Below are 21,779 nucleotides of genomic sequence, written 5' to 3'. Positions count from 1 at the left end.
GAGAGCCCACCCACCCTCACCACCTTCTACAGAAGCACCATAGAGAGCGTTCTGACCAGCTGTCTCACTGTGTGGTGTGGAGGCTGCAGCGCCTCAGACTGGAAGAAGGTGAGAAGAGTAGTAAGAACAGCAGAGAAGATCATCGGGGCTCCTCTTCCCTCCATAAAAGACATTTTGTCCCGAGCCCGTAACATCATAAATGACCCCTCACACCCCCACCATGGACTGTCCTCCCTGCTGCCCTCTGAAAATAGACTTTGAAGCATCTGTGGAACTGTAACTATACAGTCATATGTTTACATCACTTTTTTTCATCACAAATAAAAAAATAAAAAAATGAAATAGTTTAGAAAGATGTAATTAATGACATTTCTTTTTGTTTACACTTGTGTGTAAAAAAATGTCCAAGTCTAATAATACTGAATAAATCTAACTAAGAATAAGAGTGAAGGGAACCTTGTTTTTTCTTTAGGAAAATGTTTGGCCACAAGGTGGCAACATACATCATGGTTCAAGTAGATCATCTCAACACACACTTAAATTAATCTGAACTCTCTATAAAGCATGCAGTGTATTTCCAGACTTAGTTTTTCTTGTTTTATATATAAAATATTTTGTTATGCTGATATAACTGATAAATGCTTAAGAATAAACACAATAGTTTCTTCTCATGTTGAACAAGCACCTGTTAAACATTCATCAGTATATATTTTTTAAGACTTTCTTTTCACAAATAGAAGCTAATTTTAGTTTAAAACATCTGATAGTTTTATTATGAATTTAATATGCAAATGCTGCATCTTTCACATACTTAATGGTTTATTGTGTTAGCTAAGAAAAGCATTTACCAAGCATGACAAATCAACCTTTAGTAAAACAATTCATAAATATTTGATATTGATTAAATAGTATGGGTAATATTAGTTCAGGACAATCTGACTAATTTAGTAATTAATTATCCACTCCCACTGAGTCCACAATTGGTTCAGATTGCTTTTGCAACATCGTGTTGGCGCTTTTGGCTGAATATGTATGGATACAGCCTTCAATGTTAATATAAAAACAGAATTGATGCCCGTTTAACACATCCACTGAATTAGTTTAATAAAAAAATCAGAATTTATATTCTTTTGTCATGTTTTTTTTTTGGTTTCACCAATGATTTAAGTGATAATGCGTGTTTTTCCATCTCATTTCTTTCAAGGTGATGAGTCGCCACTGTCAGTCAGGTTTTTGATAATGTCTGAATTTGTAACCAAGTTTGGTATTTTTCACAATCTCCTTATATGCCTAATGCACACCGATGATTGGTCCCTTGTGGATAAATATAATTTTATAACCATCAACTCTGATTTATTGACTCGTTGACAACTCAAACATAATCTTCAAAGCATTATTATCCAATTGGAACCTGTTACCTATTTGCTTTGATAACGTTCAAGGTCCAAGGTTATTTAATAATAATAAGCCCTAGCTATTTTAGTTTTAAAATAGTTCAAAGCATTCACACATTCATAGTAATGATCTTTTATTTACATTGATTATAATTAACACATAGGCAGAACAATTCAAACAAATATAATTGACACAGAGAAAGAGAGAAAGACTTAATGATTGGATGCATTAATATCCAAAAACATTTTTTCAAAACTAATGGGTAAAAACCCTAAAAAAAAATTAATAAAATCTTTCAAATCCATTAAAATCCAGTCTAGATGGCGGTTTCATGACCTACTGGAAGGAACTCCTTAAAGTTATATGACCCAACCATGAGACCAAGGAGAAGGAAGGAATTGATTAAGTAAGAGTACAATAAAAAGAGTCATTGTTGTTTGATCAGTGTTAAAATGACAGTTTCCTGAAGCAGAAGCAGTGCTGACGTGACTTTTTGCACATTATCCTGAACTTAGTTTCAATAATCCATGTTTGATCTAAAATACTTCCAAGGAATGTGCAACAATACACACTGACAATCTTTGACAAAAGTCACTTGTTAGAGATAATATATTTGAGGACTATAGCCTATAGTTAAGTGACAATCCTATGGTCTATAGGGTTGTGAACCACAGCTGTAGTTCCCAAACTCTTAAAATACCGCTGCTTTGCATGTTTTAAGTTAAGTCTCTGCAGCAGACCTGATTCAAATGATTGATTCCTGTAAATTCCTGGCTATTGGGATTGAAAGTTCTTTTTAACCAATAATCATATTCAAAATTCTATTTGATTGCTTTTGATGATATTTATAATCATGTAAAGCTAAGAATCTTTGTGCTATTTTAAAACGTCATAGATCACTGGGCAACTGCTGTTTTTATTTTCATTTAGCAGTCTAACATTCACAGAATTTTTAATTTATTGATTCATATAGTCCTTAAAAAGAGCCGCGCAGAGAGGAAAATTGCTTGATAATAAAATCCAAGAAATTATTTAGAACATAAAAATATATAGATGACATGCCAAAAACCCTTACTACATAAAAAACCTATTAAGTTTAGATTTGACAAGACCTTGGTCAATGACGTAGCATACATGTCCAGAGGGAGCTGGTTCCAAAATGTACTGGGTTAAAGAAAACTTATGACATCTTCAGATTCTTCCAGTAACAAATTTCTTTGGAAATTAGGTTAAAAATGCTACAGAGAACCAAAGACAAAGGATGATTAGATCCGCCCAACCTCTATCCATACAGACCGTATGAATGTGGAGGCCTGGAGCAGCTGTGATTGGCTGGATGCTTCGGTGGGGTTGATCTGCGGCTTCTGTGGGACGCCGCAGATGGGGTGTGGCCGGCACCTCTTCCCCCACTGGGGCATCTGGGGATTATTTCGATATTTCTTACCCCTTCTTTCTTTCCCACCTTCCTCTCCCTGTCCGTTGTGTATGTATAATTTTAAGCAAAGCGTCATATATAATAATCAAGCGGAACCTTATAGCAACAACCATAAAAGCTAGATGTTAACCCATACATATATATATAAATATTGAGTCAGGAATTTGCCATGCATAATAATCAGTATACTTTATGATGGAGCTGTTGTTATGTCATCTCTGGCACATTTTTGCAAGCTTAATAAGTTAAGAGACAATTTTTAACTCTTACTCTCTGTGTCCTGTTTCTCAGAAAACTTGGGATCAGTCCAGCAAATTATTACTGAAATCAATCTGTTTGAACTTAATTAAAATACTCACAAAAGCCTTGCATGTGTCCCACTGCAATCCAATCCACGTGTTTTAAAAGTAGGTTTAAGCATTTATTTTGATGTGTAGCTTCATTTTTTGTTATTCTTTTACTGCACAAACAAAATGTAAACAAACACACCTGTCTTGCTTTGACTTATGACTGGTTACATAGTTTAACAAAACATACGTCTATGATTAATATCCTCAAAGTCATCTAATTATATCTTTTATAACACACATGATCAGAGACGATTTTGAATTTTTTTGACAGATGCATCAGTCCCAAAATGTAAAATGGTCAACTATGCATTCATACCTTACCATAACATAAGTCATAGCAGCCAAGTATGCAAAGGTAACAACTAAATATAACCAAAAGCAAATTTTATCCAGTTTATCTGCAAGCTGCTGACGACGTTCAGTTTCTTGCTGTTTGGTGTCAAAAGCCTCCAAGAACTTGACGATCATGTTGAGCATCAGAGAGTCTTGGGACACATCATGCTGAATGATGCTGATGGCACCCTTGGCTTCTGCTGAGGTTATAGTTAGTTAGTTAGTTAGTTAGTTAGTCACTTCACGTGACAAACCCCAATGAAAAAATGATCCAGTCTCATGTTTTGTTTCCCCTGACAGCAAAGCCTCACTCACCTGCTTCATCGTTTTCTTCGTTGCCTCCTGCATTTTGACGAGAACACCTACTGAAGGAGAAGGTGAAGAGGAAGAATCCATCTTGAGACACCCTTGTCAACAGCATAGACACCAGCGTGCTTATCACCATCAGCACTTGGCAAACACAGAAATGGATACCTGTGAGACATAAAGAGGGTTTTAGGAATTGCTGCACGTCTTTATCTAATCTTTTAGCACAGTAACATTTGGTTTGTGACTCACGGATAACTGGGCTGCACTTGCTGTCTCCAGGGAGAACATCGGTGAGGATGTTCAGAAACATGGTGAAGCTGAGCACCAAAGTTACCTTGAATGAGTTGCGCTCGCCACCTTGCAATGGCAGAGCGCAGCTGACAATATCTGCGATCATGATCAGATAAGTAGGCAGGAGTAATGTGATGAAGGGGTTGGTGACTCTGATTCTGAGATACACCTTCAATGTAAGCAAAGACACAATTTTGAAGGGAACTAACGAAGCCAGGACATAACAGAGTCTGCATTGTATCAGTTAAGTATGGATGCAATATGGAAGTGTCATGCTAATGTATTTAGGTTATTTTAGTAATGTTTCTATTTTTTCTTTCTTATTATTCCTAAAAAAAAATACGTTTGATGAGTTTAGTAAATGTTGAACATGGCTTTAACTAATCAAAAACTATTCAGAGAAAATAAAAAACGTAGATCTTAAGAAAGACCTAGATTTGTACAGCGTGTTACCTAGCAGGCAAACATACATTTTTTTATATAAAAATCCTGTAAGTTGCTTCTCAAACATTTTTAAGGTTGTTTTCAGAAAAGTTTCCTCCCTCTCCCTATATTTCTTTAGTTAATTAACAAAGTGATTAATCTAGGAATCAATTCAATTTACTGGTAAAAGTCAAATATATTACATTTAATAAAACATTTTTCATAATGAACAATAAACATTTCTATGGTAAAGTGTATGCTCCTAACAACTTTATCTGCTTTTGTTTTTTTGTCACATGTTTTAGATCATCACACAAACTTTAATATCAGAAAAACCTAACCTAGCTATAAAATAACCTTAGCAGTTTCATTACTTTATTGAGTTATTTGTTGATTTTGCAGCAATCCCTCAGCCTCCATCTCTAGGTTCAGCCATGCTTGACAGTTAAACTGGGTGGATTTGCTATGAATGTAGCATTTGATTTCATTTTGAATTGGTTAGGATTTAATTTCATGAACTTACAGAGATATAATTACGGTCTTCTCGCTTTTTCTCTAGTTTAACCTCTTCTGTTTCCCAGTCTCCATGGGAAGTGCTTCCTAAAGTCACAGTGTTAACGTCTATGACTATCCCGCACTCTGCAGAAACAACACTTTCTTTAGTAATTCATCAATATTTTGTCAGACAGAAATATGACATATTTTAGACACACACATTTTGTCCAACTATCCCAATCATTTTACTTTCATGGCCTAACCCAAACCCTTATCCCAGCCCTTACTATTACTAAACACTAAATAAGAAAATTGTCATACACTGCCCCTCTGTCCCAGTTAACAAACACATGTCCATACACACTTACACACCCCTTGAAAGTCAGGTAGAGAAAGCCTCATTTGAAACCTTAAAAAAGGTGTGAAAAAACATCATGCTAAATGTGTTGTCATCAGCAGCAAATAGGAGACAATATCAGAAGATGAATGGACAGACTCAGACTAATATGGACATATTGCAAGATACCTATGTATATATATATATATATATATATATATATATATATATATATATATATATATATATATATATATATATATATATATATATATATATATATATATATATATATATATATATATATATATATATATATATATATATATATATATGTATATTCTCCCCCTTATTCCATCAAGGTGGGGCCGGTGCCAATTTACATCAGTCTATGGGTGAGAGGTGGGGTATACCCTGGACAGGTCTCCAGTATGTCACAGGGCAACACAAAGACACACACAAACCCAATTGACACAGACAGAAACCAATGAACCTAACTAAGATTTTTGCACCTTTGAAGGATCCCGGAGTACCCGGAGAGAACCCCCACATGCACGGGGAGAACATACAAACTCCATGCAGAAAGACTTAAGATTTAAGAATCGAACCTTCTTGATGCAAGGAGACATCGCTACCCGCCGTGCATCCATAATATATACATATAGGCTATATATAAAAATTAATAGATGAAAAACTGAATATTTCTTCTTGAAAAATAATATTACTAATTAAATCCCAGCTTGTTACTTTCTTGATACTTTTATAAGTAAATTTTTATTTAAAGAGATTGATATTTGAAAACTAACAGACCAAATTGGGTTTGTTGCTTTAGGGCACCACGGTAGCAAAGATTTTTGCTACCGTAGAATCTGGAAACATTTTATTATTGTCACTGAAATTGTAAAGGATATAATAGACATGTTGCTACAATTTAGAGTACAGGTGTTTTGTTCTTTATGTTGTCATTTGGGATTTGAGGAAAATGGTTTGTAGTTGCCAATGAGCTTTAATTGATTTTTTTTTTTTACTGATTAACACAACATTGAAAGAATAAAAGATTAGCTCAACCTTATGTCATTAGTGAATGACTTACCATCTGGTGGGGTAGATTTGAGTCCAACAGGGCACTTATCGAAAGCAAACGGATAGTTGAACAAGTTGATTTCACACTGTACCGTTGCCATTACGACGACCTTGTGCTGCACTGTACCATTACTATGCACCAATAGATCCAGAGAATTGTGCTGCATGGTGCTCTCTCTGCACACATTTACAACAGGGACAGCGGGTGAATCACAGAAAGCGTCAAGTTTCTACTCGTAAATGGTAAATGGCATGTACTTATATTGCGCCTTTATTCAAGTCAGGAGACTTAGCTTGTCTTAAAAGTAGGACACTCACCCATTTTCTATAGCTATATCTGGAGTCCACACTTTATCTACAGGCAATATTACTTTTTCAAATGGATATATTGATGTGTTCCAGGCCAACTCCGGGTCTATCCATTTCTGCAAGTTAAGATGAAATTAAGTTTGAAACTGGATTTTATTTCTGTTCCTTTTCAACTTGCGAAATGAATGTTTGAACCAACAATGTCAGCCTGTAGACGACTCTTTACATGGAGTTCCTTCATGTTCTGTTAACAAAGGAAGATAGATTTTAATAGTGTTTGAAAAAAAGAGAATAGTCTTAATCTTTTCTTTGCTACATCTATTAAGTGTGTAGAAAAAAATACTTACAACAGACAGAGTTTCATATCTAATTATGGGAACCTCAACAAGCATGGTGCAGTTCTCAGACTGAGGTGAAGATAAATATTGTTTACTTATTAACATTTGAGCCAGACATCTGCGATCTGTGCACATGTTTTCAGTTTGAGCGAGTCCTGAAAGGAGATATGTCTCCAATTATTTAAGAAAGTCTTTCCCAAACCTTTTAACCTAGAAAAGAGGTTTCAAAAATGTACTTACCAGTAATCAGCAAACTTAAGAGAACAACTAAACTCTCCATATTTCACTGCTGAGCTGTGTGGTCCTTACATAGAGCTAACATCTACAGCTTTCCTTCTTGAGTGTTCAGCCAGATGTCACTCTTAAATAGTTCTCTAAACAAGCAGAACGCTATAGGCATAGCCATCACGACTGTCATACAAAACCTTTTATTACATCTTTGTTTAACTAATTACTGCCAGCTTTCTCAATAAGACTAAGCAAATAATGAGAACACAGGTGCGGCACTGCCCATTGTTTGCCAATTTCAGGACAGCACATACAGCTGGCTTTTGTCATAATCACAGAAGATGCTTCTTAAGTGGTACAATGAGAATGTTTGAAATAGCTGAAAAATTGAGATGCATGAAAAAAAAATAAGCAGAACAAAGAATCAAGCCTGCAGTGGTTAAATAAAGGAGGGGCATTTAAATACTCTGCTTAAAAAACCTAAATGATCAATTGTAGTATTTCCTAGAACTGTTTAGGCTATTTGTATGTATTACCTTAAGCAATATGTATTTCCGGTTATGTACAGTAATATTGATATGAACACAGCATTGAATCTATGGATGTTGTGGTCGGTGAGAGTTTAGTATATGTAATTGAAACAGGAAAAAAAAAACGTGTATGACAGAAAAGTCTCAGCATTATGTTAAATTAAAGTAATCCGGTATGAAAATGGGAAAGAGGATTGGATGGTGTTGTGTAATGGCATGGGGGCTGCTTTCTTTATTTACACCCAGTAAGTTCTTTAATGTTTAGTTGAATGGAAGTTTAAATATACTACTACTGATTTTCTAAAGTCGGACTGGTTCTTGGCTCTTTTTCTGTGGACACCTCATCATTGTGGTTTTCTTTATCTCTCCAGAGAGTAGGGTCTGCTATTAGGCAAATGACATCCTCCTATAAATCGACCTCAATACTTAAATTTTAGACAGTAACTTCCTCCATTACTCTTCATGCATCCCCACACACGCAAACACACACATATAATAGCATGCTGCTGATAAATTCTGGACCATATGTTCATATATATGGAGGCAGTAGACACACACTCCAATATCATCTTTTTAAATAATTAAATATAGCCTTTCTAGATATACTGACCAACCAAAACTGTTTTAACTACACTAATCCCATTTATATTAATTTGCATTTACAATCATGAATTAATGCACAGATCAGTAGCCTTATAACGGTTTAGCATTTTCAATATCAGTATGTGATAGATCATCACATATCCCATTAAAGATTAATTTTTTCTCTCATACGGTAATAAAACTGGCTCGAGTCCACTTTGTTGCCACAAGCACTCTATGTCACTTTAGTTCAATAAAGCATATTATGCAACAGGGCTAATATTCCATCCACCTTTTTATAGATCAAATCTGCTCTGAGACTGCACAGCAGCAAGACAAAGGTTTAGCACGATGGCAAATCAATTCCGTCATTAAGAATCGAAAGTCTTTGAAGTTCCTTGCAGACCTGATATATGTTCCTAGTTTGCTTTATTACGTATCCTAACAAAGATTATCAGTAAATTTTGGTGAATGTTTGATTAATTTGATACTTTATAACCAATGATTTTAACTGCATTAAAGACCTCCGCCTTACTTGGTTTGACAAAGCAGTGCTCTGTAGAAAGTTCAGGCCAAAGGTAAGATTTTCTTTTTAATTTAGGCTTTTCATTTCCCACATTCCTTCATAAAGTAACAAGGAAGAGTGAAAAAAAAAGGGTATCCATCAATAAAGTTAAAGGTTTTTATGGAAAATCTGTCTGCCGATGTCATGATAATATGTGAAAAGTCAGATATCTTTTTTCTTTTTGCATACAGGTTTCTCTAAAATTAAGTTAATACAACTGGGTTCTTACTAAATACTGGCAATTTTTTTTCTTTTCCCAATTGATACCTTTTTAAAGGATTACAGGGATGCAAAAACAATAGGATGCATTTTTTATCTACAATTTTTCTTTTTTTCTTTTTTTTTTACTGCTCTTTAAATTAAATTAATGAAAAGAATTTTGTTGGTAATATTTGTAATATAGGAATATTATTAGGTCTGCCTTTGTTCTTTTTAATCGTTATAAAGCTGTGGTCTGTTCCACATTTGTTATCTCTCAGTAGAATAACTCTTATCTCACTTTTCATTTAAAGTCTTACAAAACCAGCAATAAATCAGATAGCTTAACCTCCATGAAAGGTCAAAGGTTATGCAATATACTTATATTTATTGTACATATGTTCTTAAAACCCACAAGGTTGTTTTGATGTTCTTGCCCTATTTTGAAGCAGATGTGCAGATTTTAGATGTGCCTTCCAAGTTAACCACCATCCCAGCGGCTCAGGTAAGATCTTGTCTTATCAGAACAAAATTGTGGCCAAATCCAAATCCTGGACCTGTGGATAAGACATTGATGTTTTTTTTTTGTTTTTTTCTGTGTGTTTCAAAAACTTCTAAAATATTCCATAGGTCATAAATCTCCACTGTGTCCAATGGGCTCTGAGGTGGTAGTGATTACTGTGATATCACAACAAAAAAATGGGACTTTGCCTTAGGACACAGCCAGCCCCCAACAATGTCAATCGCTCCTACCCTTGAAGGTTATTTTAGCTGGAAGCACACCTTGCTTAATGCTCTGAGGAACTTATGGCCACTGTGACACGCGATCCAGTTTGATTTCTACGCTTCAAGTAAGTTGAGCATTCACATATTTCATTTATCATACCAGACCAAAGCATAGAGGATAACTACTTTATATGCTTAATCCAACAAAGGTTAATTGCAACTTATGTGAACAGCTATTAAAACAAGTGATCTCCAGCTTTGGTGATACATATTTTTTGGCTATTTTAGCAAACTGAAATGAAATCAATGACAGAATTACTTGTTTGATATTTTAACTATAGTATTTTTGTTTGTTTCTGGGGTCTTGATTTGAAGCTAAACTTAAAATTGTCTCTTTCTTTGTCTATTCTTTACAAAATTTAACTTTGTGATTGGCTTGAAACCAGTCACAGGAATAATCAGAAAAAATTATTATTTAAATTCTTCATGGTGGTTAATTTTGTCTCCAGTGCTTTTTTTCTCTTTATTGACTTCAATGTGAGTGTCCACTCTGCTGTAGAAAAAAATCCTGATTGTTTATAAGAAAAACAAAAACAGCTATACATTTTGTTGGGTTTTTATGTTCGGTTTATGTTTCAACTGCTCTATTACCGAAGTTTATTTTGCATGATGGCCTGTTTTTCATTGACTTTTTTTTAATACAATTCGCTTACATTCCTCTCCTACTCACGAACAGTAGCCTTTTTTTTGGGGCCTTGGATAACATTCGATTAACTGGAACACTATTTTAACAACACTTGGCTCTACCTTCCACTATAATCAACAGAGTCTGCAATCCTCACGCCTTCAGTTGCGTAATTAAACCATATGAGGTGTTAAAATTAGAACACATAATAAACCATTCATCATAAACTGTGATACACATGTTCACTTCCTTAAGGCAATAAAACCTCAGTTTCAGAGGAAGAACAACCTTTATTATTGATCACTGACATGCTTTGAAATACACCGGATAGTGAACATGTTATCAGTGGCATGTTAAGCAGCTGTCAGTGAAAAAATATTATAGAAATGCGCTACCGTTTGTCCTGTTTTTCTGGAAAGGAGGACGTGTGGTTAAAGTTTGACATTTCCTGTAGCATTTGGAGGTGAAATCTATTAGAAGCAGTGACGAGTCAATAATTTACTCTTAAAGAGGCTGAAACTTATTAATACTAACAGTGAACTGAGATCGATTCTGAGTAACTGCTTGGGCTTGCAGAGGATAAAAATATCTATTAAACTTTCTTTGAAACTTTAACTTTTCGTTTAAGGAAACATTTTTGTCTTTATCATATCACATTTGGAATATTACAAACCAAAGTGTAATACAAAAGAGATAAGCCCAGCAGATTATAAATTAAGTTTTCTATTTTTAGTTTTATGTTTCACACAGGAAAATGTAAACAATTCTCTCTAACTGTCACGGTTAAATACATTGTTAAGAAAAGGTCAATTTCCATGTCTGATAGTAAGGTCAAAACAGTGACCCTAGTTTAATAGAGTATAATCTTACAGGAAAGCTATGAGTTTTATTGCTACATTCCTATGGTTGCCCTTATGAAAGCTTTGGTTACAGTGAGGGTCTTCGGCTTCAGGCCTGGAACATTTAGATGTGTGTCTAGATTTTCAAATGGCTGAATTACCTTCTCAATATGCAGTAAAGTTGTTTAGAGTCCTGCTAACAACCTGATTGTTGACTCAGGTGTGGTGAGGCAGTGGCTCATAAAAGTTGAAGGACACCGGAGCTTGTGCACTGGGAGACCCCCGGTTTACAGATCAGGCGAGAACCAACTCAATTACTATCCTATGCAAAGCAAATTTAAATTAGGAATGCTTGATAGTTTTCATGATAAGTTAGGCTTGCTATTTCTGTATTTTATATCAGGCTCTATATTAACTCACCCCTTTGTGCGTCATACCCAAAACTTACAAAAAGTCCTGCATTATCATCACTGAAATCTATGATATATTACATAAGCTTTTAAAAGCACAAAGTATGCTTATTTGACATGAAATGAAAAGTAGAACAGAGGAAAGTTTTCTTGAAGGCCTTATCAAGGACAAGATAGTAAAATAAAATGACTTTTAAAACACCTCTGAAAATTATAAGGTAAAGTTAAAGTCTATCTGCTGTGAAGTTTAAAAGCCATAAAGAAAACATATTCAGATGTGCTGTGGCTCTAAATTTGTGGCAAACTAGTAAGAGTGACAACCAATATAAACTTTCATGCAATAAAACATTTCAGAATGGGGTATGAAGGGATGTTTTATAACTATATTTTATAGAGCAGAAACTACAGTCACATGTTCTGTGATATGAACAAATGTAATGATGTTACACAATAATCTGTATTGCCATGTCATTGTTTTATTCCAGAGGAGACTGAAAGATCCTTATCATCAACATGAGTGCTGAAAGGGATGAACAGATCATTGACACCTACTACACCTCAGTTCATACATCCTGCAGGAAAAATGGAAAGGAGAGAAAGCAGATCCGCTACATGCAAAAAGACGGCCGGTTTCTGGTGTCATTCCAAAAACCCCACGGAGACTGGGGCCCATATTTGCTGGACATCTTCACCACCCTCATAGAGATTCGATGGAGCATGATGATCCTCCTCTTCTCACTTTCTTACATTGTCACCTGGATGTTTTTCGGTCTCTGTTATTGGCTTATTGCCTACATACACGGAGACACTGAGAGTGTAGATAACAGTCCTTGTGTGGATAACGTGCGTGGTTTTACTGGAGCATTCCTGTTCTCGATGGAGACCCAGGCAACTATTGGCTATGGCAATAGGGGGATGACGGAAAACTGCATTGGGGCCATTATTGTGGTAACTATCCATGATGTATTTAGCTGCTTTCTTGATACAATTATTATCGGCATTGTCGTGGCAAAAATGGCTTCTGCCCGAAAGAGGGCTCAGACAGTGGGATTTAGCAGTTGTGCAGTTGTCAACCTACGAAATGGGGTTCTGTGTCTCTCATGGCGTCTTGGAGACTTCAGAGGTAATCACATTCTTGAAGGGGTAATCACGGCCTATCTTGTTCGCCATGTAAAGCAAAAAGTTGGTTCTGTTAGGATGTTGTACCAGGACATAGAGCTTGAAAACCACCATGTTGTCCTTGCTACTCCTACGACAATTATTCACAAGCTAAAACCAGGGAGCCCCCTCTACAAAATGGGTCCCGATGATTTGCAAGAGGAGAACTTTGAACTGGTGGTCTCCTTCACCTATACAGGAGACTCTACAGGTATGCTCCACCAGACACGCACGTCATATACTCCAAGAGATATTCGCTGGGGGCAACGTTTTAAGGATATTCTGAAAGTGGGAAAGAAGCGCTACAAGGTGGACTATGCCCTCTTCAATGAGACCACCTGGGTTTCTGTGCCCATGATCTGTGCAGAGGCTTACGAAAGAGAGACAAGACATCTTAATGGGGATGATACGCTTCTACCATCAGTCACAGAAAGTGGGCAAATCTACTGGACCAACAATAACACCCCTGAGGAGGTGGTTGTACAAACTTCTCTGTAAAGAAAGATATATATATGCATTGTTCTACTGTAGTTAGTATAAAAAGGTCAGACCTTTTCAATGTGTTTGTATATAGATTGAAATCCAAAGTTTTAATTTATTGTTTGCTTTGTAAGAAGTAAGTTGAGAGTAAGATAAATGACCACCTTGTTAGTACAAATAAAGCTTTTATCTTTTGTCCCTTAAGGTTGCATTTCTTTACTTAATGCATCACCTTTAACTACAATTATAGCTCTTTGTCTTCTAGTGTATTTCTCCACAAGAAATACAGCACATGGCTGAAATGTTTTCCCCATCTTTCACAAAAAGCCCAAGCTTAGTCGGACAGAATAGATTGCATATGAGCACATTTTTATTTCAAATCATGCCATAACATTTTAATTTGGATATAGGTTTGGACTTTGCCTGGGCCATTTAAACTCATGAATTAGAATGGCCCATTCAAGTTAAGCTGTAGCTATTTTTAGGGCTAGTTAAAAAAACATGTGATTCAAAAGAAGTATTGAAATAAAGGTGGGGTCAGAGGGTATTAGTGAGATCAAACTTCTTATCTTTGTCAATTAGTTTGTTACTATCAAGCATTTAGCACCAAATTAGGATATTGCATCACTGCATATCAAAAAGGAATCATTATACAAAACTAATAATAATAGTATTTGATATTAAAGGTTCATTCTATTCTATTTATTGATGGATTAAATTATTGACTTGATTGATTGACAGTATTGATCTAACAAAGGAGAAATTTACTTGTAACATTGGCTCAAATAGTCAAAAAGAATATGCCAAAGGCAGAAAAGGTCCATGGGGGGTATATACAGTGCATCTTCACACACACACACACACATATATGTTTATATATTTATGACAGCTGAAGTCTTTTTTTTTTACAGCAGGATTATTATACAGGTTTTTTTCACAGGGTATTTAGATGGGTATTTATATAAATGGGTATTTATATATATAGATATTGCCTTGGGTATCAAATATAAAGGAACATGTTAGTGCACAGGGTATTAGAATAGAAAAGGATAGAATAGAATAGAAATTCTTTATTGCCCACATTAGGGAAATTCTGGTGTTACAGCAGAAAAAAAGATTATAGAAAAAAAAGCCAATGTGAACCTTTATCAATTATCAAATTAATTACAGGGAAAACTGACTGATGCAATGTCTACGCTTATCAGGGATGCATTATATACCTCTAATTATACATTTAAAAGCTGAAAAGATTACTTTAATTGTGTTTTCATAGCAGATTTTCTACATGTCTTACTTCCCAAATTAGTGGCAAGCGGCTCTTCATTAAGCGCCTAACGGAGCAGCGTTTGTAACAGCTGAACAGCGCCGCATTGTGTTCACTTATGGTATAAGCGGCGCAGACGGCTTTCAAATCTGCCTTTTAACACTTAGTTTATTTTGGATTGATTAATTACGAAGGTAAACCACTAATTTTAGTTCAAATAAACTGTTAATCTGCATATTTTCTATTTATATGAGACAAAACTAAATATAAAATCTGTCAGAACCTTGAAGAGGCGCACCTGGTTCCTATTGGCTGTTTCTGCTGCGGGGGCGGGGTTTTGTAAACGACTGTTTTACAAAGTCTTCTGTTCAGAACCACAACTATCTGCTTCAGTATCGCTGGATAGGGGTATGGCTGGATTCAAAGCTGCTCAAGGGAAGGCGGGAGAAGATAAAAAACCGGACAAAATATCAAGAGACAGAAGGACTGTGAATCTGGAGCAGATCATATTTTTAACAGTGAAAGAAGATCCAGTTTGCGCTCCAAGTTCCAACAGGTAGGTGATGTCTCTTTTTTTTTACATAGAAAAATCGAATTTATTAAGGGCAAATATTTGTAATATTCGAAAACTCATTTAACCTTTACAATTTTCAGTTTTAATATTTAGCAATGAGCTAAATTATAACTTCACATTTTGGGCTGAAGAGATACATTTGTTTCATTCATTCAGATTAATGGGTAAGTGCGCGGATACAGCTTTTTAAATCATTAAATACTTCACTTTATCTAGCAATAAAAATGTAAAAGAAAATTAAATAAATTTTGGAAATTTAAATTGTATCTATAAATTTAATTAGTTTAAACATATCTTTACCTAAATTATTGATATATTGATTTTTGAAATACAAAAGAGAGCAGTTTTATATAATCCACTTCCCATCTGCCTCAGTAGTTAGCTCCATCAGATAGGAAATGCAAAGCAAACAATCACAGACTGTGATGATTCTGCAGCTCTTCATTTATCACTATGCTACAAATAACATCATTAAGTGATTTGATGTAGAGAGGCCAAAAGGCAAATAATGCTTTATGTAAAGAGGCGATCATTGCACCAACAGATACTATTTTCATCAACAAACCTCTGCACTGTGCACATATTAGGTCCACAGGAGATTAACAAACCAAAAAAAAAACCTATTATAGTTGCTTGGACCAAATTTTGTTTTGTCTCCATTGATTTCCTTATATTTGAGCTTACATTATTTATTAATGCTTTTTTTTTTTTTTTTTTTTTTTTTTTGGAAACATGTTTTACTTATCAGTTTTTTTTTTTCAAATGACTTTAAATGACTAATTTAGGGAAAACAAAATGTGTAACTTTTTAAATATTTATTTAATTATAATTTTTAAGTTTTTTAATCCTAGGGATGTATAATTACCATCAGATAAATAGGAGAGCCGGGTTATGTTAGAACTAGTAGAGCACATCAGGCAGCATGTCAATTGCATTTTGTTGCCTGTGGTATTATATTCTATTGGTCTTCTCATACCACATGCAACATGTCAATAAATTGTCTTTTTTTTGTTGCCCTTGGTGCTAGGCTGGACAAAATTCAAGGTTACTAGTTCAGTAATACTGCTTCATCAACATTTTGAATTAAGAAATCTAAAAGAGAAATTTATGGATACTATTTCTGTGGTGTGCACAGATAAACATCTGTACTGTCTTCATAGTGTATTGAACCGCTATTTTTTTCTGAAGAAACATCCCAAAACTAGATGAATATGAACGCACAATTATATTTGCATCCACATGGATAATGCTATTAACTTGGAACTGTACATGTTAGTTTTTGATCTCATGCTTCTGTCTTTGTCTTTATATTCCATAGCCTCTTTTACTGATGACATTCAAAGCAAGTGTCAGAGAGGAGTGAACTGCCCTCACCGACAGTGCCAGAGAAGAGCAGCCTTCGTACAGGCCAGAGTCCTGTTGACCACATTTTCTGCCCTAGTTTGTCCCCTGCAACATTCAAAACTGTTTCTCCAACGCTTCTACCAAAAACTGAAACTGTTTTCCAAAGCAGAAGCGGCCCAGCCCCCACAGTTGGAAGTGATGGGGAGCCTGCGTAGCCACCGTTACAGTATTGTGTCCTCGGAGGAAGATGGCATGAAGTTAGCGTCTATTGCCGTTCCAAACGGCTACGGGAATGGCAATGTAAACAAGGCGCTTGCAGGGCAGCAGCGTCAGAGTCGCTTCGTAAGCAAGGATGGCCACTGCAATGTGCAGTTTATCAATATGAGCGAAAAAGGCCAGCGTTACCTGGCAGATATCTTCACCACCTGCGTGGACGTCCGCTGGCGCTGGATGTTTGTCATATTCTGTCTCTCCTTCCTTTTGTCATGGTTGTTTTTTGGACTCGTCTTCTGGGTTGTGGCACTGGTATATGGGGACTTGGAGAACGAGACTCAATTATGTGTTTCCAATGTGGACAGCTTCACTGCTGCCTTTCTGTTTTCAGTCGAGACCCAAACAACAATTGGGTATGGTTACCGCTATGTGACCGAGGAATGCCCTATCGCTGTTTTCATGGTGGTGTTTCAAAGCATCGTTGGCTGCATTATTGATGCTTTTATTATTGGTGCCGTCATGGCCAAGATGGCAAAACCAAAGAAGAGGAATGAGACTCTGGTGTTCAGCCACTACGCCACAGTAGCAATGAGGGATGGTAAGCTTTGCCTGATGTGGCGGGTGGGAAACTTGAGGAAGAGTCACCTGGTAGAGGCTCATGTCAGGGCCCAGCTCCTCAAGTCCCGCACCACAGCAGAGGGAGAGTTCATCCCCCTGGATCAGGTAGACATAGATGTCGGCTTTGACAGTGGGATCGACAGAATCTTCCTTGTGTCTCCAATTACCATAGTGCACGAGATTGACGAGGACAGTCCTTTCTACGAGATGAACAAGCAGGAGTTGGAAACCTCTGAATTTGAGATTGTTGTGATTCTTGAGGGCATGGTGGAGGCCACTGCCATGACGACTCAATGTCGGAGCTCCTACGTGGCTGGCGAGATCCTCTGGGGCCATCGCTTTGAGCCAGTCCTGTTTGAAGAGAAGAACTACTACAAAGTTGACTACTCTCGTTTTGAAAATACTTATGAGGTGCCCAGCACTCCCACCTGTTCTGCCAGGGAGCTGGCTGAAAAGAAATCCAATGCTTCCAGTCTGAGGAACTCTTTTTGCTACGAGAACGAAGTGGCTCTTGAGAAAGTTGATATGGAGGAGGAGTTTGAGGAGGACAACAGCAAGTTGATGAGGGACGTTGATGTTTGCGCTCTTGAGGACACAAGCATAGATTTGGCTACAAGCACTGAATATACCCTGGACTCTTTGCCTTTAGAAGCAAGGCCACTGACAACAGAATCAGAGATATGACTGCAAGGTGATTAATTGGTCTATAACTTTAACCTGGTTAGTATTTTTAATAATTGCATGACAGTTTGTAGTGACCGGGTTTTAAAAGTCTCAGTGCAAGAGCAGAGTGTGCACAAAACACCAAATATAAACATGTTATATTATTTATGGTGACACTGCTTGCGTTGATTGTGTTATAATATGGGTTACATGCCATCATGCACACATAGTGCAGTATGTTTCTCTTAACAGTTATAAGATCCGTTCGATTGATAACATATTTTTTTGTTTGCACATTTTGCATTAAGCATCCTGAACTTAACATTTAATGTTTATTTACAAGTGTCGCAAGGGGGTTGTTCAAAATTAGAATAAAAGGTTTTAACTTGTTTTAAAGGCTAATTGTTAATGAGCTGGTCTCTTAGCAAGAACTTCCAATCCTTCATGGTCAAATAAAAAAAAAAAGAAATATTATTTGCACAAATTTAAGCACACTACTCAGCTGTAATTTCGTCCATGTAGAGAATCTTTTGCAACATGTGCTTTAACAAAGCCTCCTGTTGGTTTTGCTTTGATTGAGCAAAGGATGCATTAGATTTCAACAGGGCGAAAATATTATTCATTGTTGCAGTTTTTTTCCCGTTCTTGCAGGTTTTTGTGTTTTAATGTGCAATACTGTCAGGGATTAGGAAGAGACACATGACCCAAACATAAGCTTAAGAGGAATGTTAAAGATAAGTGCTGCTAAGTTTTATATTGTAAAGACAGAAATCTCAGAGCCAAACTGTATAATTATTATTTTTTGTCAGATTGCTAATTGCACATTGGTGTTTTATCTAGCTGTAGAAAAGCATGGTGGAATGTTTTCTAAAGCTTTAGAGCACTTTTTTCTTCCTTAGCACAACTTTTTCCCCAAAGAAAAGCACAAACTGCTTTACAATCCAGAGATAGGTGTTTACGTATTTGCTTTACGTTCAAAATGAAATCTGTCTTTCCTCATCCAGCTTTGGCTGATACACAGAGTGAAGAATTATACAAACAGTTTTTAATGACAGTTTTTGGCGTGTGAAATGTGCAGAATTTGGAGAAATTCTAGTTACACACTATTCCAAAAGTATTCAAAACTTATGAACTTTTTCAGATTTTGTCCCATTTCTATTTACTTTCCCAAACTTCAAAGTATTCTACAGTTTTTTGGGGGATGTAGACCTACACAAGTGCTGCACAGATGTAAAAAGTAATTTCAGAAAAATCAGAAAAGTGTGGCATGTATTTCTCTTCAGCTCCCATTATACATCTGAAGTTTTTTTCTGCAAGCTTATTGCTCTACTAAAAGGTTTGCCCTTTTTTATTTGCTGAACAACTTAACCAGTGTGAGGCGGGATGTACATCATCTATTAACTGTTTATTTTGTAACACTTGCAACAGCTTTCCGATTGGTTTTAGTTCTGGATTTGACTGGACATCCTATTAGATAATTAGACATTTAGACCTTTATGGCATGATTGACCTGGAAGATAACCCTCCATCCTAATCTGGAGTCGTCTCAAGCAAACCAGTCTCTAACTGGGTTACTTACATTATTTTTTATTATATAAATAAATAAATCAATATATATATACATATACATATATTAGGGCTGCAACTAACAATTATTTTTCAAATCGATTAATCTGTTGATTATTTATTCGATGAAACGATTATAATCGGATTACTTCAGGAGGTCTGGGTGGAGCATATTGACAGAATTTTTTTTTGTTTTTATCTTAAATGCAAAAGTTTATCAAATTTATTACAATGATGGTACAATTATTGCTTTAAGTGGGTTTGTAGGGTCTCTACACTCCAGTTAACGATTAATCGATCACTAAATTTCCATTAATCACGATTAATCCAATAAATTGTTTAAGCCTTACTATAATATATATATATATATATATATATATATATATATATATATATATATATATATATATATATATATATATATATATATATATATATATATATATATATATATATATATATGTATATATATATTTACTTCACTCACACCTGTCCTCAAAATGGTGACTCAGCAAAACTCCCATGAAAGACGAGCTCAAATGGAGACCTATTTGAGCTGTGGGCCTTTGAAGCTCCTCAAGTGTTACTTTGGGCATCTTTGCAGTTTTTTTGCAAAATGCTTACTTTAATATTTCTGTTAGTTCGGAGATATATGATTATAGAAAGCTGAGGTTCTTCATTTTCACAAATATTCACTTCTTCAGGTTGGTCTATGAACTAAAGTCCAAATAAAACTCACAAGAGTAGGTTGTTGCAGTCTGACAAAATGTGGAAATGTTTAAACGGTATTAATGCTTTTACAATGCACTGTACATTTTCCCAGTTCTGGTGAGGTTATGGCAGACATGACACTTTCTTTGGGTGGTTATCGGTAATGAATGCTAACTGGTATTGCAGTCATAATAACAAAATCCTGCAGGGATAAAATGCACTCATTTTAGTCTTACAGAAGGTTTAATCTTAGTCGTCCTTGTGAGTCAACCTTATGGCTGCCAGAGCACTGTAGTGTTTCTGTTTTAGGTCTTTATTTTTCTACTGTCTTCCCACTTTCCTGCAGAACTCAGATTGTACAGGTTTTTTTTTTATCTTTTGTAAATTATATTGCACTGTAGAGTGATAATGCAGTTATGAAAAACTATTTATGTCATATTTTTTTCAATAAAACACTAAAACAGACTAATTATGATGTTGATGCGTTAATAGAACATCAATTTGTGATGACATTATCCGTTAAGCTATTTATTATTACTGTTTTTCCTTTTTATTCTTTATTTCAGATTATTTTTTCCCCCTATTCAAACAGGTTTGGACTGAAAGTGTTGACGTTTGTTGCAGCTGTAGAAGAGAAAAATTATTACGCAGATGTTCACTCTATTGTGAACATCTGCGTATATCTGTCTCAGCTCACACCATCATTTACTATAACTCAGCAAAACTGACTAAGACCGGCTCTGCAATAGCCTGCTGTGCTACATCAGCTTGTTCTGCTGGAAATCATTTTCAATGACAGCAGTGGAAAGAACTCCTCATTCACCTTTTTTAGTCTGTCAGTAAACTATGGGGGGGGGGAAAATGTGTCCTCCAGGTGTCTTGAAAAAAGGTTTCTAGCTGGAGCACAATTCAACACTGTTCCAACTATTTAAACCTATTTTATTTCATTCCAAATGCAACATGTTCCACACATTTTTATCAGAACCTATAGGTATTAGATGGTGATGTGATCAAAGTAATATTGCATAACAAACCAATAATCCAGTGATGAGATGCAGTCAATCGACTGGTCTCCTAGATTAACATTACTATGCATAAAATGATGTTAATCCATGCATTTTGATCAATAGGATTGTATTAGAGATTAAGCAGATGTTACAGTATGACACAATTGTCTGAATTTAATCTTTTTCCATTTACTGCTGGACCCTGCCTGCACTGACTGACAGAATGCAGCCAGTGATTGATCAGACACATCCACAGGAAGGCAGCGTGCCGATTGAATTTGGTTCTACACAGGAAGTGCTTGACGCCTGTGGGATTTTTC

At 35.8% G+C, this 21,779-nt stretch overlaps 3 protein-coding genes across 4 annotated transcripts; 2 read left to right on the top strand and 1 right to left on the bottom strand.

Moving 5' to 3' along the window:
* Window positions 1-1,515: 1,515 nt before the first annotated feature.
* On the bottom strand, window positions 1,516-7,444 carry LOC119778262 (5-hydroxytryptamine receptor 3A-like). Of its 2 annotated transcripts, none has more exons than XM_038277414.1 (9): window positions 7,339-7,444; window positions 7,108-7,253; window positions 6,960-7,004; window positions 6,770-6,876; window positions 6,462-6,628; window positions 5,060-5,175; window positions 4,072-4,282; window positions 3,829-3,987; window positions 1,516-3,713 (listed from the first exon to the last, which is right to left on the bottom strand). In XM_038277414.1, exons 1-9 carry the CDS (start codon window positions 7,376-7,378, stop codon window positions 3,457-3,459), a joined length of 1,248 nt encoding a protein of 415 aa, XP_038133342.1. In that variant the 5' UTR covers window positions 7,379-7,444; the 3' UTR covers window positions 1,516-3,456. The 2 variants fall into 2 exon arrangements, with proteins under 2 accessions (XP_038133342.1, XP_038133343.1); XM_038277415.1 differs by having other exon boundaries at window positions 1,516-3,710.
* A 2,387-nt stretch (window positions 7,445-9,831) lies between these two features.
* LOC119778296 (inward rectifier potassium channel 16-like) lies at window positions 9,832-13,703 on the top strand. Its single transcript, XM_038277462.1, has 2 exons — window positions 9,832-10,052; window positions 12,347-13,703. Exon 2 carries the CDS (start codon window positions 12,375-12,377, stop codon window positions 13,515-13,517), a length of 1,143 nt encoding a protein of 380 aa, XP_038133390.1. The 5' UTR covers window positions 9,832-10,052; window positions 12,347-12,374; the 3' UTR covers window positions 13,518-13,703.
* Window positions 13,704-15,136: 1,433 nt separating this feature from the next.
* Window positions 15,137-20,108, top strand: LOC119778261 (inward rectifier potassium channel 2-like). The gene is made up of 2 exons (XM_038277413.1): window positions 15,137-15,319; window positions 16,656-20,108. The coding sequence occupies exon 2, from the start codon at window positions 16,880-16,882 to the stop codon at window positions 18,194-18,196; it is 1,317 nt and encodes a 438-aa protein (XP_038133341.1). The 5' UTR covers window positions 15,137-15,319; window positions 16,656-16,879; the 3' UTR covers window positions 18,197-20,108.
* Window positions 20,109-21,779: the final 1,671 nt, after the last annotated feature.

Source organism: Cyprinodon tularosa, unplaced genomic scaffold (assembly GCF_016077235.1).
Source record: "Cyprinodon tularosa strain WSP-4 unplaced genomic scaffold, ASM1607723v1 ctg131, whole genome shotgun sequence".
NCBI lineage: Eukaryota > Metazoa > Chordata > Actinopteri > Cyprinodontiformes > Cyprinodontidae > Cyprinodon > Cyprinodon tularosa.
The sequence above is the reverse complement of the archived record's forward strand: the minus strand, read 5'-3'. Positions and strand labels throughout refer to the sequence as shown.